The sequence below is a fragment of the Arvicanthis niloticus genome, chromosome 3, assembly GCF_011762505.2.
Source record: "Arvicanthis niloticus isolate mArvNil1 chromosome 3, mArvNil1.pat.X, whole genome shotgun sequence".
In the NCBI taxonomy this organism is placed as follows: domain Eukaryota; kingdom Metazoa; phylum Chordata; class Mammalia; order Rodentia; family Muridae; genus Arvicanthis; species Arvicanthis niloticus.
In genome coordinates this window covers 86428296-86444358 of record NC_047660.1, presented here as the reverse complement: position 1 = coordinate 86444358, position 16063 = coordinate 86428296, and the positions used below count along the sequence as shown (strand labels likewise).

At 47.5% G+C, this 16063-nt stretch overlaps 1 protein-coding gene across 1 annotated transcript in view; it reads left to right on the top strand.

Annotated features, from left to right (window-relative positions):
* The window catches only part of LOC117706197 (anthrax toxin receptor-like), a 32288-nt gene that overhangs the window by 13019 nt on the left and 3206 nt on the right, over nucleotides 1–16063 (top strand). The window contains exons 2-16 of the mRNA XM_034499064.2: nucleotides 647–718; nucleotides 1884–1955; nucleotides 3796–3877; nucleotides 3961–3994; nucleotides 4794–4870; nucleotides 4961–5029; nucleotides 5305–5382; nucleotides 5475–5535; nucleotides 7496–7600; nucleotides 8881–8950; nucleotides 9503–9581; nucleotides 10830–11048; nucleotides 11510–11548; nucleotides 12507–12632; nucleotides 13973–14050. Coding sequence (XP_034354955.1) covers nucleotides 647–718; nucleotides 1884–1955; nucleotides 3796–3877; nucleotides 3961–3994; nucleotides 4794–4870; nucleotides 4961–5029; nucleotides 5305–5382; nucleotides 5475–5535; nucleotides 7496–7600; nucleotides 8881–8950; nucleotides 9503–9581; nucleotides 10830–11048; nucleotides 11510–11548; nucleotides 12507–12632; nucleotides 13973–14050 — 1261 coding nt within the window. The remainder of the gene's footprint in view (nucleotides 1–646; nucleotides 719–1883; nucleotides 1956–3795; nucleotides 3878–3960; nucleotides 3995–4793; nucleotides 4871–4960; nucleotides 5030–5304; nucleotides 5383–5474; nucleotides 5536–7495; nucleotides 7601–8880; nucleotides 8951–9502; nucleotides 9582–10829; nucleotides 11049–11509; nucleotides 11549–12506; nucleotides 12633–13972; nucleotides 14051–16063) is intronic.

Genomic DNA, 16063 nt, shown 5'->3' with positions numbered 1-16063 from the left:
CCAATTGCAGCTAAGGCCCATCTCCCAGAGAAAATGCCTCTTTTGTGGATGCTAGGAAATGTGAGGGGATTTGGAAATGGGCGAATGTCATGATGAAAGAGTGCAGGTGGCATGCAGATATGAAAAAGGATCCACATATATTGGGACCAATCTGATGTTCAAAAACTCAAGAGTACAACAAAGATAATATGGCCCAGGCCTGAGTCATCCTCTGGGACTGGATTACAGTTGCAGGGATTTTTTTTATAACAGTAATATTAAGTGAGAGGTGGGGCTAGAAATGGAAAACCAAGGGCAAGTGAGGAACCCAGAGAGGCTACATATAACCACTCAGGTGTTTCCAAACGAGATCCTTCCTTATTTCAAGACTACAAAGTCCCTACATTGATATGGTCAGCCAGACACACTAATGAGCTTCTAAGTGTCTTCTCATGGGATCTGTTCATTTCCAGCAAACGGGGCTGTTTAGCCACCCTTTGCCCATTGCTGGCCATGAAGAAAGTTACCTCTTGTGATGCTCTAGTGTGGTCAGTGCTATTGGTGCAGAAGGGCTTGTTGAGGAGGCTGATGGAAGGCTGGAAAGGTAGAAAGTGGGCAAGTCTACTGGAGCCCCATATCTACTGAGGAATATCTTCTTTGTCTTCAGGTCTGCTAACATGCTGTACGGCTGGTCACATGTTCAGAAGTTTGTGCAGGATATGGTGACGAGGTTATCAAAGTACGACATGATACTTCAGGCTCCTTTGTGATGCAGGGGGGCATGTCTTGTCACTCAGAGGACATATTTCTTGGATTTGGTAGGCTTAAGAGTTCCTCATAGAGGGAACACAGACCCAGGCTGGTGTGGTGAGCAGGAGAGAGGACACAACACACCTGTTCCATGGAGATGTCTGTAGCATTGGTTGCTGCTGCCTGGGAGCTAGGTGTAGTACAGAGACAGACTTCATCTTCCAGGACCCCAGGCTTAAAGGCCTGGAGGGTAAGAGGGCCAGTAACTCAGAACTAGCTCTTAGTTACAGAGTGCTTGGGATCAAAAGAAAAGGACAAGCAACAAGCCGTGGAAGGATGCGGGAAAGAAAGGATGGGGTCAGGGAAGTTTCCAATGGAATGTGAAAATGAGATAACTTCAATAATGAAGAAGCTAGAGACAGGGCAGCCATTAGAGCTGTCTCAAGAAAGTGTGTGTTCTCCGAGTCTAGTAAGTGAGTGTAACTCAGGGGAGAGCCAGTCAGCTTGGGGACAAGGGTTTAGGGACTTACTTAGCCAGACTTACAGCCTTAAATTTTTTAATGTGAACTATGAGGGGGTCATAGAAGTTTTGGGGAGATTAGAGGAACCAGATCAAGATTAAGACCCAGCTGAGTCAGAAACCAGAGATGGGATACTGGAGAGCTCATTATGGGATACTGGATGGGTTTTCAAGGGTCCTGTGGGAGAGAGCAATGCATGGGGAGAGAGGGAGGCTGAAGGAAGAACAATTACTCAGAGCTGAGCTGAGCTGCTGAGAAATTTACAGTAGACAAGAGATGAGGAAGGAGGCTCTTATGGAGGAATTTTCTTGCTTGCTCAGTGTGTGTGTGTGTGTGTATATAAGCTTGTTTACATATATGACTGTAAGTACATGTAGGTGTGTATGTGTTCGAGCACAGGGATGGAGTAGGGGGTTGAACTGGCTGCCTCTCATTCCCAGGGGCCACATTGCCACAGGGTACAGAATTTTTCATGACATTTATCCAAAGTCCCTATGCCTACTAGATAAGGCCTCAAAGTGGAAGGGTTGAGACTAGGGAAAAGAGAATCTTGTTTGAATACCCTCCTGGACATCTGGATGACATCATGTTGTAGTGGTGGTGACAGCTTCTCAAACACCTGCTTCCTCCCAGCCCGGATCTGCGGGTGTCTATCATCACCTACTCCTGTAAGGGCAACATCCTCCTGCCCATCACTGGAGACAGGTAAGTGTCCATTTGAAAGATAACTCAGGCCTGGTGTTCCAGGCCTCCGTGGAACTGAGGGCTTGCAGAGACCTCCATGAGGGCTCCCACAGGAGTCCACAGTGGCTGGTTGCCACATGCCTATATACTGATTATAGCACAGCCTACAAAACCCTTGACTTCCCACTCCACTGGAACTCTTAACCTTGTGCCTCCAGAAGATTTCCACCTTCTTGCTTGTTTCCTTCCACCACTTTTGAATCTGCTCTGGGACCTGGCTATGACCACACACGAGACTGAGGAGGGTAGTGGAGCGGATGTGGATCTCTTACACAACCCTGGCTTGTGTGGAGCCAATTGGACTAGATCATCCTCTGTTTGGGTCAGTGGATAGGAAGATCACTGGGAACCAAAAGGTTCTGGGGTCCAGGGAAAAGCAGCCGAGGCTCACTCTGGGAAAAGGGCATCTCAGGGTGGGAGCATGAGTGCAAGGCTGGCCTTTATACTACAGGCAGATAAGTAGAGCTGGCGCCCATAGAGGGAGGTGACCCATTTGTCCCCAGAGTACCAGAGAAATGATATTGGAAACTTCTCACTCTCTGGGAGAAAGAGCTTTGGATGTCTGGCCTGGAAATCCATACAGAGTGAGAGGAAGAGAGAGAGAAAGGCACAAACATTTAGAGTTAGGGGTGTTCAGAGGTCTAGGAAGCCTCTGTACAGGACCTAGGAGAAAAGCAAGAAACTGTGTGAAAGAGAACATATCTCAGGCCCCTGGGGATGACAGTTGTGGTTCAGCTGGGAAAAGGAGCAGGAGTCCAGGGAAAATCTGATGTGCCCTCTGGCTTGCTCAGAGAGACCTGATGAGTTTGAGGTAGCAGAGATAACATCTATGGGAAAGATTCTGGTAGGAAAGCCTAGAGAGGCAGTAGGGGCCAGGCAGATGGGTGGGGACAGGGCTGGGTTTGGCAGGCTGTGATTTGACCCCACTGGTTATTATGAGTGTTGTCCTCACACTCCTTAGGCTGGGCTGGGCCAGGCATAATGCCGTCAGATCACAGCTCATGGCAAACTCTTTTTGTCCCCAACAGGAATCCACTTTGGAGTCAATTGTACTTTAGAGTCAGTTGTGAGTCATCTTGCTGTGTCCATACAGTTTTGTCACATTGGATTATCCTAATATCCCACTTTCTGCCCCAAACCAGCTATTAGACCTAACTGTGCCCACCTCAGTGTGTTCTGTTTTTAACAGTATCTGACAAGCCATGTTGCCTCTAGCCTAGGGAGCAACACAGATGCCTCATGGACAGCCCTCAGGGCCTGACACCCAGGTTCAAGACTTCCCTGTCAGGAGTTTGTGGAATCCACAGATGGGCTCACATTAGCAGACTAGAGGGAGGGGAGTTAGGCCAGGGCTCTGTGACAGGGCAGTGGGTCAAGCAGAGGGACATGGCCCCCTTCAGCACTACCCACTGAGAAGAAAGGCTGATCAGAAGGAGAGTTGACATAAGATTCAAGTTAGGAATATGGGTACCCACAAGAGTCCTTGGCTTAGACAATGACTGAGAACTTCTGTCCTCCTACACCCCACTCCCCCATCTCAAGCTACCTTTGTGCTCATGGGGTCCAAGACTAAGAAAGGCCCAGAGCAGAAAGAGTAATATGGCCTCTTGCCAGGTACCGTCTTCAACCTAGGAGTAGACAAGTCATCACCAACATCCTAGGGTTTCCATAGAAACTTAGACTTTATCTCCTCAGCTTCATGTACTCTGATAACCATATGGTATAATATTCATGACTCTAGTATCCAGCCACATATCATCATTGTCCGTAGTTTTCATGTCACATTTTATTTTATTTTCAGAGAAGAAATCCTCAAGGGTGTTGAAAGAATTAAGCATACCATAACTGCAGGACATGAACTCATTCACGAAGGATTGTGGAAGGTATAGAGGGCCAGAACCACCTATGGGATGAGCACCAAGGGTTCATCTCACAATGTCCCCCATTTCTTTTTGTTTTCTTACAGGCAAATAAGCAGATAATAAAGGTCAACAGAAAAGGTGAGCTGCCCACACTTTAGTTGAGTGGGTCCCCACAGAGCCAGGCTTCCCTGGAAAGCCTGTGCGCAGATCCTCAGGGCTCTTCTGATTCTTAGTAAGTGCTAAAAAGGATCTGGTGGTCCCTTCTCTGAGCCTGAAATCCCCTGTGAACACAGTGCTGTGTTTGTGATGCTTCTGAGAAGGGTAGGAGGCTCCATACGGCTATGTGTGAGTCTTGGTCAGGCTGAGCATCTTTGGCCTACAGATGGGCTTGTGAACAGAAAGGGGGAAAGTACAGTGACCTATGCATAGAAACCAGGACTTGATGGCTGTCAGATCTTCCCTTTTCAATTCTTCCTTCTCTTTTGTGGAGTCCCTTGCCTAACACTTTCTGAGCTATAGCCCTGATGTACTGGGTACACTGTTAACAACAGGACACCTCTAGGGCTGTGCCCAGAGTTAGCACCAGCTTCCGCCTGCCTCACTGGTCATCCTCAGCAGGAGGGTTTTCCTGATGCTCCAGTTACTCAAAGATGGGCTTAGAGGTGACTTGGGTTCCCCGAGGGAACAGACAAATCTACCTTTGTAGGCTGCTCCTGCACCCCTATCTCCTGTAGAATAGATAGTGAATAAAATCCCTTTTCACTATGGGAATCACTTATGGTGGGTTCTGGGTCTGGGTCCTGACCCAAGTGGCTAAGGAGTTGAAACAACTGGGCCTGCATTAGGTAGTACTGGCCCAGATAGCCTGTGAGGATTGTAGAGGTTCTTCTGGTCTTCCTCGGACCTCAAGTACCAAGTCACTCTTGCTCTCTTGCAGGTGTCCGCCCCACCATGATCATCTTCTTGCTCAATGGCCCTCTGAATAATGATCTCTATGGGTATTCGATGATAGAGGTGAGCCCTGCCATTTTCAGCTGCATATCTTTCATGCAGTATGTATGCTTTGGTGGTTCATCTGTATCTCTCTCTCTCTCTCTCTCTCAGACTAACGATACTCGGAAAATGGGAGGACAGGTTTACGGTGTGGGTACGGGCCAGTCCCGCAGAAGCCAGGTAAACGGTCCAGGTGACCGACTATGTGCTCCTCTGAGTCCTAGTTGAAGAACACCCTCTCAGAGGTAGTCATTTCATTTACCCTGGGGATGTGAGCAACAGGTAATCACTGCAGCAGTAAGGCAAACATGACTGAGATTCTTCCCCCAGCTAGGATGATGAGAGAGCTTTTTGTTTCCAAAAGCCTAGGCTGTGAGCAGAAGCCAGTGTCTGAGCCATGGGTGAAATCAAATGGCTCCTGGCTAGATGCTCACGTCATATCTTCTTTCTTTTAGATAATAGGACTTTCAGGTGGTCTAGCCAATGCATTTACAAATAAGAAAACTGAGCATCTGAGTGACATCATTACACCAGTGAGTGAAATGGGCCTAGGTGGGAGCAGACCACCTCACAGGATTCCTGAAGCTAACTTTCCTGACTTTGTTTCCCACTATCTCTATTCCAGTTATTGTCCAAGGCCTGTCCATCCCTTAAAACTGCAGTTACAAGCATTATATGTATACTAGGTAGGAGCTGCTTTAGGCAAATAAATGTGTTGTGTGTGCACGCATGTGTTTGTGGTTATGCAGGTGACTTGCATACAATGAGTATGCATGTATATTAGTTTCTGGGTGGTGTGTAAAGTTTGTGTGCATGTGGTTTATTTGGGTGTATATTCTATGTGTAGATGTTTTTGTGTTGTTACTATATAATATGTCTCTATATATTGTGTTATGCATATGATACATGATAGGTATGTTTGGATGTATTATGTGTACACAGACTGTGTATATGTTGGAATATGGATAACTGTGATATGTGTGTGGGGGAGGAGATGAGCAGGCATGAGGTGACTATGATTTGGGTATAATATGTATATTTGGAAGCTACATGCTGTGGTTGTATAGCAATATGTATAAAAGTACTGTTTAATCTCATAACAAACATGTAATTGTTAAGCTAGGAAAAGGGTGCAAAACTTTCAAAGAAACCCAGAAAGACCCACCATCCAGAGAAGCTTAGATCCTTCCAGAAGAGACAAGCAAGCATTTCAAAAGGAGGACACTAGTGTGGTAATCAAGTTGAGTTGAAGAGAAAGAACTGGGAACAGAGGCCAGCCACTATGTCCCTGGAGACACTCAGGGATGTTTGTGACTGTGAAATGTCTACAAAGACAGCCATGTTCACTTCAGCTCCACCCTGAAAGCGTGCCAAGGACTGCCGCTGACAAGAACAAGGTCTGCACATTCCAGTGTTCCTTGTCAGTATGCAGCGTGCAGTGCATGGTCTTGGGAGAGAGCTGCCTCTCTCATCAGGAACATGGTGCACTCAGGCTTGATCTCCACGTGGCTGGCATATGTGAGCTGTAGTGAAGGCAGGACAGGGAGGCCTGCGTTGTTCTGTGTCCTTCAGCCTAGGCAGCTGGATCCTGACATTGTTCTCTCCTGGAGCTCCACTGCTCTAGGCTTGGGCAGGCAGGACTATGATCACATCTGAGCTCTGTGATCCATGCCACTCAGCCTAGGACAAAGTGCTGTGTGTCAGAGAGTCCTCTGCTGGATAGAAATGGCGTACATGGGCTGTCGGTGAGACTAGAGGCAATGAATAGAGTAGGGACAGTGGCAGCACCTAGAAAGTGTAGGTGCTAAAGACAGAATCCAGTCCTGACATTCTATTCTGCGACCTGCCTCTATGCTGCCCTTTGTCATCCTCATACTGTGTAAGAGGGAGGAGTTTTGCTACGTGGAGGAGTGAAGGGAAGAAGCCTTCCTTTCTTGCAGGCTTTCTTCTGCTTCTGGGTAATGGAGTCCTGCCTTGCAGTCTTCCTGACTGCTGCGTGTTTCTGATTGTCACAGTGGACAAAGAGGTCTTGGTGTCTGGGCATTTGTGACAAACTGCAGATGAAAGCATGAGTTGTCTCCAGTCAGACATGTGCCTTCAAGTGTCAGCTCGACCACAAGCCTGTTACACTGTTGGCTATCTTATGCAAACCTGCCACATACAGGGTGTCTTTTATTTGGAGGGAAGCTTATGCAGGAGGCTGCACCCCAAATGAGGCAGAATAAGGCTGTTTTCCTACACCTAGTATGAAGTCAACCTGTGTTCCAGGGAGTCTGAGGAGGGAGGAAAGTCCTTGGTGTCAACTAGCCTTGGGCATCTGAAGAACACAGGGTACAGGGACCATATGGATCTGTCCTAGAGGTGGTCGTGTAGGGGCAAGAGCTGAAGAAATTCTACTGTGACTCTTGTGGGAACAGACAGCTAGCTGCCTATGCTGTATCTACTGTACACTTCTATCAATGCCGGAGAGTATCCCCACTGCTGTAGGGGGGAATTTGTCAGCAAGTGGGAACCAATACAGTCGTTGGTTCACGCACAAACTCTCCCTTGTTGGAGGCCAGTTTAGCCAGTGGATAGTCATGAAAAGTTAGATCAGAAAGACTAACGCTCATAGCTCTTCTCAGGGTTTGAATGTTCTCCTCACAGAATCAAACCCAGTGGTAGTTGAAGGATACGGCTTTGACTTTGCCAGGCGTAAAGAAGACATTATCTGCAGATTCTATTTAGGCGACCCACAAATGACTGTCAGAGGTAAGCGAGGTTTCTGTTCTCTGAGCCAGGTCTCCCCATCCTTACCAACTGTCCTGCTGGACACCGTGGTTAGAGGTAGTGTATTCAAGTAAAAAAAAAGGGGGGGGGGCTGGCTGAGCTAATCGGGATACTGCCCCCTTCATTGGCACTTTTACCAGTATTCTTTTAAACTTCATATCTTTTTAAATGATGTTTTTAGTTTTATTCTCTGCTCTACATTCATCTGATTATATACATTTTTGTTACTGGACAACCTTTAAATTTATTCTTAATTTAAAATCGTTTCCTTTAAATCATTTTCTCTCAAATTCCTGGCCTCCTCTTTTTTGTTGTTGCTATATATATATGGGTACAGCCTGCTGAGTCCATCCAGTGTTGCATGCACATGATTTCAGGGCTGAGTACTTGTGTACTGGATAATCACCAAAGGAGATCCTCCACGGGGGTAGGGACACATCTCCCTCTCTCTTTCAGCATCCCCCAGTGGCCCATAGTTTTTTGTATCAGGGTGGTTGACAGTTTTTTCGCTTTGTTTTATCTTCTCTATTTACTGTAATTTTTAACTTCATTGTTTTATTTTAAAACTCATGACCTATATTTCATGATTTAAGTTTTAATTTTCTCCTTACATTTATGTAATTTTGATTTCAAGGCCTCTCATTTTCGGGGACTTTTGCTTGTTTTTGTTTCCTCCTTTTTACTAATCTAATGCTATTTTCTTCTCTGTTGTGCATAATTTCCTTCTCTACTCCTCTAACTATTTATCCTTTCACTTATTTAAACTTCCTGTCCCCTTTCCCTGTCTGAAATATAAAAATGAAGTCATGTCAATTTTTTTTTCAGGAGAGTGGATAATAGATCACAATATCAAGCAAAATTAGCTAGAGCCAGAAAGACAAATGCCACATATTTTCTCTTAAAAGCAGAGTCACCCCAACCCATGTGCATGTGCTCACGCATGTGTGTGCCTGTCTCTCTCTGTGTATATGTGTGTGCGCCCATGTGTGTGTCTATGTGTCTGTGTGTGCATGCACATGTGCTCTTAGGTTTTAAGAATAGAAAGGTGATTTCAGTTCCAGTAGGTGGGCCTGGAGGTACAGGGGCTCTTGCTGGGCACCAGGGTGCTGTTTGGTGCTGAGACGCTGAGCAGAGTTGGGGCTCACCAGTCTTTGGATCGAAGAGGATAGGGAGGAGATTACTGCTTACCAGTCAGACTATCAGCTCTGCTGGTGGAAGGCAACAGTGACACATCCATTGGTAGTTTTGTCATCTTCTTTCAGATGTTCCCCCTATCAATATAACCAAGACGACTGTTACTTGTCCTGGACCAATCGTAGATTCTGCGGGAAGGCAAGTAGCCCTTTGAGAGGCCTTGAGGGAAGACACCAGTGGTCAGTGTTTACCAGTATAGTGTGGGATGTAAGATGTCCCCTCTGATGTAGAGCACCTATCTGCCTGTAGGTGGGCTCCTATACTCTCCCATCTGGCCCCATCCTTGTTTAGTGGTGCACAGCATCCAGACTCTACTAAGGGCAAGATTCAGGAGATGACAGGGCTGAGGGCCAGAATGTGATCTCTAACCATCTCTCTGAAACAAGACAGCAAACTCTGGTATAAGTCAGCATGGTGACGCCATGTGTGCCTTCCTAATAGCTTAGCTTATTATCTCAAAAGCCATGATGTATGTGCCTCTCATGGTCTAATCTTCAGCCCTTCACCGTCATTACAGAGGTTCACTCCTACCTCCTTGGGAAATGAGCTCTCTTTACCCACAGATCCACTCTCCAGTAGTTCAGAGTGACTGAATTTTAGTATAAGTGTGGAAAGAACTGGGGTTATCCCTTGAGTCAAGCCCAAGGTCCTTGTCACCAGGCTGTTTCTCAGTGTCTGTCTCTGTGTTAGAGCGATCCATATTCTACTCAGCCTGGACAATGGAAAAAACTTCCTGAATAACGATTTATACGTTGCCAGTAGGACATGTGTGAGTACCCGTGGGACTGTGACCTCCATCTGTGCAGATCCTCTGGTTGGGCAGATCTAGCTGGGATGTCAAAGAGCAGAGAGGTCCTATGCAGACCACAAGGGTGGCTTGTATACACTTGTAACTTTGATGATCCAGCCTAGCTTCCAGAAGGGTCAGTGAGGCATGGACCAAGCTGTCTGTTAGGGCCTGTCCATGATGTCTAGGACAAATGAACCTTCCACATTGGTATCTCCAGTCCAAAAATACAGAAGCTTCACCATTGCAGTCAGAGTGCAGGTGATAAGAATTGGAGCCTCAGCTACTAATGTGGCCCCCAAATACTCTGGGCCCTTTGTTCTCAGGCCTGTTTGGTGAGCCCAGTGCAATGTGATAAGAGAGTGTGTCCAGAAAAAAACATTTCTCTCAACTTATAAGAACTCCAAAGGGTTGAGTGGCATATTTCTGGATTTGTCTGGTTCATCCCTCATATCCACACATAAGCTGAGAGAATGGACTCAGATTTCTACCCATTAGGCACTCAGCCTATAACATTCCCAGACATAAGCATTGAGGCAGAGAAGCCCTGGCTTCAACCCCCAGCAATTATATCATTGGCATTTCCCAAGTGCTCTCTGCTTGTAGTCAAGCAGTTGCTGGGTCCCTGCTACCTCATGTTTGTTGTTTCTACAACCCTTGCTCTGAGCAAGCTGCGGACTCAGTGGGGTTGGCCAGGCTGCAGCCCACTCTAAGTAAGGCAGCTGGGAGAGTAGTCCTGATCCTGAATTTTGTGGCCTGAGCCTGAGCCAAGATTGTGAGCTCTGAGCTTGCCAAGTGCCCACTAAAAGTGCCACTGCTTGAGTCACAGGCTGGGGCTCAGCGGGAGAAAGGTAGTAGCACCAGAGTGCTGGGAAGGGGGGAAGAGAGATCTCAGTCTGGTCCTGCACTTTGTAGGCTTGCAGCCTCTTTCAGAGATTTGGTCACAAATAGTTCAGTGCCATGTTAACTGGAGCCATAGTGAAGGACACAATCCTCAGACCATGGAGGATCCTGGGCTATCCTTACCTCAGCCAAAGTCTTGGAGCAGGGCCAGAGGTGGGGATGGCCTGGTGTTCTATCAGTTAGGAGAAGAGAGAAGGGAAGCCAAGCGGCAGACATCTAGGAGGGCCTTGTACAACTGCCTTTGGTCTCTGTGGGATGGAACCTGACAGCTCTTTGTGGGGGCTCCAGTTTTGGGAGATGGTGGCATATAACCTTTCCTTCTCATAGGGCAAAACGACAGTTAAATACGGCCAAAGAACTACAACCACTAGGAGAACCACTACAACTACCACCACAACTCCATCTACTACCACCAAAAGCCCCACCACCATCCTCCTGGTCACAGAGAAACCAGGCATCGATAAATTCATTTTTGTCCCTGTGCTCCTGGCCCTGCTGCTTCTGCTGTTGCTGGCTGGTTGTTTCTGGCAGCTGTGCTGTGTTCCGGTGAGTGCCCCTGCCTGCTCAGCCTGGGGCCCAGGAACATGCTGTCTATCCAAGAGGCATGGACACAAGAAAGCATCATGACAACAAAGCACAAAGAACTGTTGGGTCCCATCTCTATCCAGGGAAGCAGTCAGTAGAGAAAGCTAAGACTAGCCTGGAGGTCAGGCATGTGTTTGTCTCAGAGGAAAGGAAGAGGCATGAGCTCTGAGGCAGGTGAGACTAGGGCAGTGTATACAGTGGGATTCTCCTGCATCAGCACCTTCACCTGCCCATTACTCCCTACCTGCAGAGAAGCATGGAGGCTCCAGTAGATCAGGTGGAGTAGATCTGCACAGGCGTGGGCACACACATAGATTCCAGGATATGGACATCCCTGCTCCAGACCAGGGTCCCCTGTCTGCAGAGCTAAGCCAGAGCCCATCCTACACACACTGGCTTCTTTTGTCTGTTTTATTCTCCAGCCTGTAGAGGAGCTGCCCCCACCTGAGCCCCAACCACAGGTAAGTCATGCTTCGGATGCTGACACTGTCACATGGCTAAGGACAATGACCTTCAAGAGAGGCATCAGAAGACCTGCACTCAGGAAGGAAGAAGGGCAGAGGAACTCAAGGGCCAAGAAAGGGGCTCACAGTGACATCATTCAAAGACAAGGTCCTATCCGATTTTTAGGATCTCCTGCCTTAGCCACATAATCTGTACCCTGGGGAGCTGCTTCAGCATAAGCAGCTACTTCTGTGGACTCTAGGAGAGGAGGGATTTTTTTTTTAGGAGACCTCGGAGGACTCTGATGCTGAGGTTGCAGCTTGGCTCCTGAGAACAGGATACTCTGTTAAGTCCTGGTCCCCATCCCTATGTTGGAGGTCTTTAGTTCTGTCTTCAACCCTGTCTCCTGGAAGGGTAGAAGGGTTGACTGGAGTCAGCCTAGGGTCTGAGGGATAAGGAGGGTGAGAGAGTACCAGATGGCCCTGTGCAGTGAGGGATGTCCCCATGGAAACACAGGGACAAGGTGGGTAAGCATCTGCAGCTCCCATCAGGTAAGGACCAGACATTGTAGAGATGCTGGGGTGGAGTCTGGGTTTGGGCTCAGATAAGAACAGCCTCCTTGTCATGGTTGGACTGTGCTGGTTGCAGAGTGACCTGGGTGAGGATACCCATGCAGAAGCCAGAGACAGATGGAAGGGACAGTTACTTGCTAGTGCTGGCCTGCTGTTCAGCAACCAGGCCAGAATTCTGACAGCAAGGCTGAAGCAGGAGAGCCAAGGGCTCAGAAGGAGGTTATTACTTTGTGAGGCTCCATATATAAGAACTGGGAGTGGGGCTCTCTTTTTCCTGTGGAAAACCTCCCCATGCTCTGGGACACATCCTTCCATTTACCCCCAAATAACAGCTGAGGCCCCACAGTGCCAAGTGCTGTGCAGGGCACAGACAAGGACCAGACAGGGTTTTCTCTTCTTTCAGCCCAGAGAGAAGAAACAACCTCCTCCAGTGTCTCCCCCGGCACCCACAGTACCTGTAAACTCAGCCCCCATCGTGATCATCTGCTGTTGCACCTGTCGTGGCCTGTATGTGAGCAGAGATGTGGAGGTTCGAGGACTCCTCAGAGGCTGTGACTTCAGAGTGCCTGGATGTGGGAGGGTTTAACTCTAGGGAACAGGCTCTGAATTGCTATGAGAACAACCACATGTAGGCTCTCCCTTATCCTAGGGGAGGAGAGCATGCAGGAGGGTTCCCACAGCATCTAGGTTTTGGGACAGTGATGATTGCCTTATCTGGCTAGTTCCTGGTATCCCAGGGCCATTTTCTTAGCTCTGACAGTGTTTCTGATGTTGGTGGGTAAATCAATATATACTGATGACCAATCTAGGGACAATTAAAAAGAAAGGAAGACTAGTCTCCAAACACTTTTGTCTACCATGAAAACTGGACAAAGTCCTATGCCCCTGACTAACTAGCTCCAAGTTCTTTGGGAACATAGAAAAAAGCTGACTCAATGGTTCTACTGCCAAGATGGGGCAACAATTTATAGGAAGGAGACGGTTGTCATGGAGACCCTAACACCACAAAAACCCCATAGAGTTGACCTCTGGTGGGCAGGCAGTCCAAGTTTCCTTCTTTCACCTAGGAGGTTCAGGCCTAAAGGATGGAGAGGCTTGCCAGCAGCCAGAGCTCTCATCTCTGGTGTCTACCTGGCTTTGCCCTATTCCTCCTGCCGCTGTGATGGATCCTGTTTCCTTCTGGAAGCTTTCAGTTCCTCTGCAGCCTCTCAGGCTATCTGAGACCCAGTCCTGCCTATCTCCTGCCTATCTCCTGCCTATGGCATGAAGAACAGTCAACATAGATTCTCGAGAGAAAGAAGCCACTGGCCTAGCCTGGATACTAGGTGGCATGCATGTCTGGCATCCTAGCTTGGCCCTACTTACTGTACCAGATCCACTGAGTCTGAACTTTAGAGCTGAGGTTGGGAGTTCCCAACCCCTAGAGCTAAGGTTCTTCTGCTCTCCATATTTTTTGCCTTGGTCTGAGTTACCTGCCACTGAGCAAGAAATAGACTGCTTACCTGTCTCTCCTGTGTGGCCCTCAGTGCAGGCCTTTTTTGTTCCCAGGGACCCTGTCTAGATCTGAGCCCACATCATGGCTCCCCTAAAGGCCACTGATTGCCACCACCACCACACACTATAGACTCTAAACGTCTCCAAAGTCAGATACTGGGTTCTCTCCCCACAGATTCTGTGTCTGATTCTGAAATTGGGTCCCACAGTGACAATCCCAGGCAGTCAAGGTTGTAAGATCCTTTCTCAGGAGCCCACATGGGCTCTTTCTCAGAATTCTTTGGGCACAGAGTTCTAGGAGACAAGGATCCTTTTGCTTTTGGGGGCAGAGTCTGTGCCCTGATTTCTCCTCATGATCATGTTTCTGCTCTTCAGGGCAACGTGACTGTGTGCAACTTCAATCCCCTGTGCTTCCCCCAGTTGCCATTGATATGGCCTAAGTGCGGTGACCAGGTGAGTGGGACCCAAGGCTACTCTCAAGGGGCAGAATGGCCACTACCTTTTGCCTGGGATGGTTGCTTTCTGGGACTATGGCTCAGAACCATGTCCCAGCATGAGGTTAGGAAGAATGCCCAGGACATGAGACCTGGCACTAATGAGCCTCCTAGACATGGCATCTATGAAATCAATGACTGGTCACTTTGGCCATGGCTGACAGTTCTGTCTGGCCAATAGTGACTCCATTTATGAATTTATTAAATATTAAAGGTCTCTCTCTCTCTCTCTCTCTCTCTCTCTGTCTCTCTCTCTCTCTCTCTCTGTCTCTCTCTCTCTCTCTCTGTCTCTTTCTCTCTCTGTGAGTGTGTACACATGTATAAACAGGCATACTTGCCTTTTGTGAGTGAATGGAGATCATAAGTCACTCTCAATTGTTCTCCCCTTAATCTTTGAGACAGGGTCTTGTCCTAAACCTTTAACTCACTGTTTCTGCTAGAATGGTTTACCAGTGATCTCATGGGATCTGCCTATGTCCCACTTGGTATCAGGGTTAAAACATACCCATATGCCCAGCTTTTATGTGGGTGCAGGGGATGTGAATAAGGTCACTCTTACAGGGTTACTTCAGGTCTAGTTCATCCTAATGGTGTTTTCTGGGCTCTGGCTGCCCAGTTTATGGTCTGCATGATAGTGGTTGGCTGAGTGGAATGTGAAGCCTGTCCTGAGCCTGGAGAAAATGTGGAAAGAAACCTCCCCTCTTCCTTCTCCAGTCCAAGATCTGTGGCTGCTCTGGTTGCTCTTGAGATGGGAGTATGACATATGGCAGAGTGCAAGGTCTTAGGAATCAAATATAGACTCCTTGTGTACAAATGTACAAGAGGGAGGAATGGAGGGAAGGTGAAAGAGAGGATGAAGAAAGACTCAGTCAGAGCTGGAGACATACCACTGTCGCAGTAACTTTTATTCACCTGATCTAACTGTCATCTCCAAGGCTCACTGCCTCCGTCTGCTAACCTAGGCCTAATCCTGGAAGCTTCTAGTCTCTATACAATCTTATCTAGGCCTAGAATGTTTTCAGCCTCTGAGAGTTACTGCTGAGCAAGCTCACCCTTTCTTGTTCTTTCTGAATTCTGGCTGGTTGGTCAACTTAGTTATTCTGGCTCAAACTCCTCTCTAAGCTGACTGATTCAAACTAGCTTCCCCCACCTTCTGACTGAATTGCTGTTTGGTCTTATACTGACTTTGGCAACCTGTTCTAATCTTCTGGCTCAGTCTTATTCTCTGGCTCATTCTGTCCTCACCTGTGTCTAGCTTGTTCTGCACAACTGTCCTGGTAAAACTGCCCTCTCTCCTTTTGTCTCTCTGTGCTCTCTCTTAAGTAGCCTCTCTTCTCTCTGTTCTTGTGAGAGTCGGGCATATTCTATACTGTCAAATCTTTTTCTGATTTACTACTTTATCTGCATCTCAATTAGACATCACTTTCAAATATTGGTGCTTCCTTCTATAAACTAAATTTGCCTTCATTATTTCAGATTAAAGGTGTCTACTAAGGACATGTCTGTATTCCAGACAGAGTGATTAAAGATATACACTAAGGATGTATCTGTATTTCAGCCATGTTTGCTGGATTAAAGCCCCTCTACACATTGTTTTACTTCAGTGTTGCAGAAAGAGGCTCCATGCATGTACTCTGGACTTTGGGACTAAAGTGTTTCTTCCACTCTGGGAAGGGGTGACCTGATGGGTACAAAGTAGAATAAGAGGCTCATGTAGGGAGAATGGATGCATGGATGAGTGTAGATGTGCAAAATGGTTATGTAAGGCCAGAAAGATCTAGCTAGACAGAGGAGTAAAGTAGGGTTGAGGGCCTGTATGGTAGTTGGTACTATGGATGACTAAAGTGGGAACCTGACACTGTGAGGAATTGATTCAAGAGTAGGTGGAACAATGGAGGGTGGGAGCTGTGCTTGATTCAGCCTAAGAGGGAGCCTGAGGCCTGAATGGGCAGTAAAACCTACAACAAAGAAC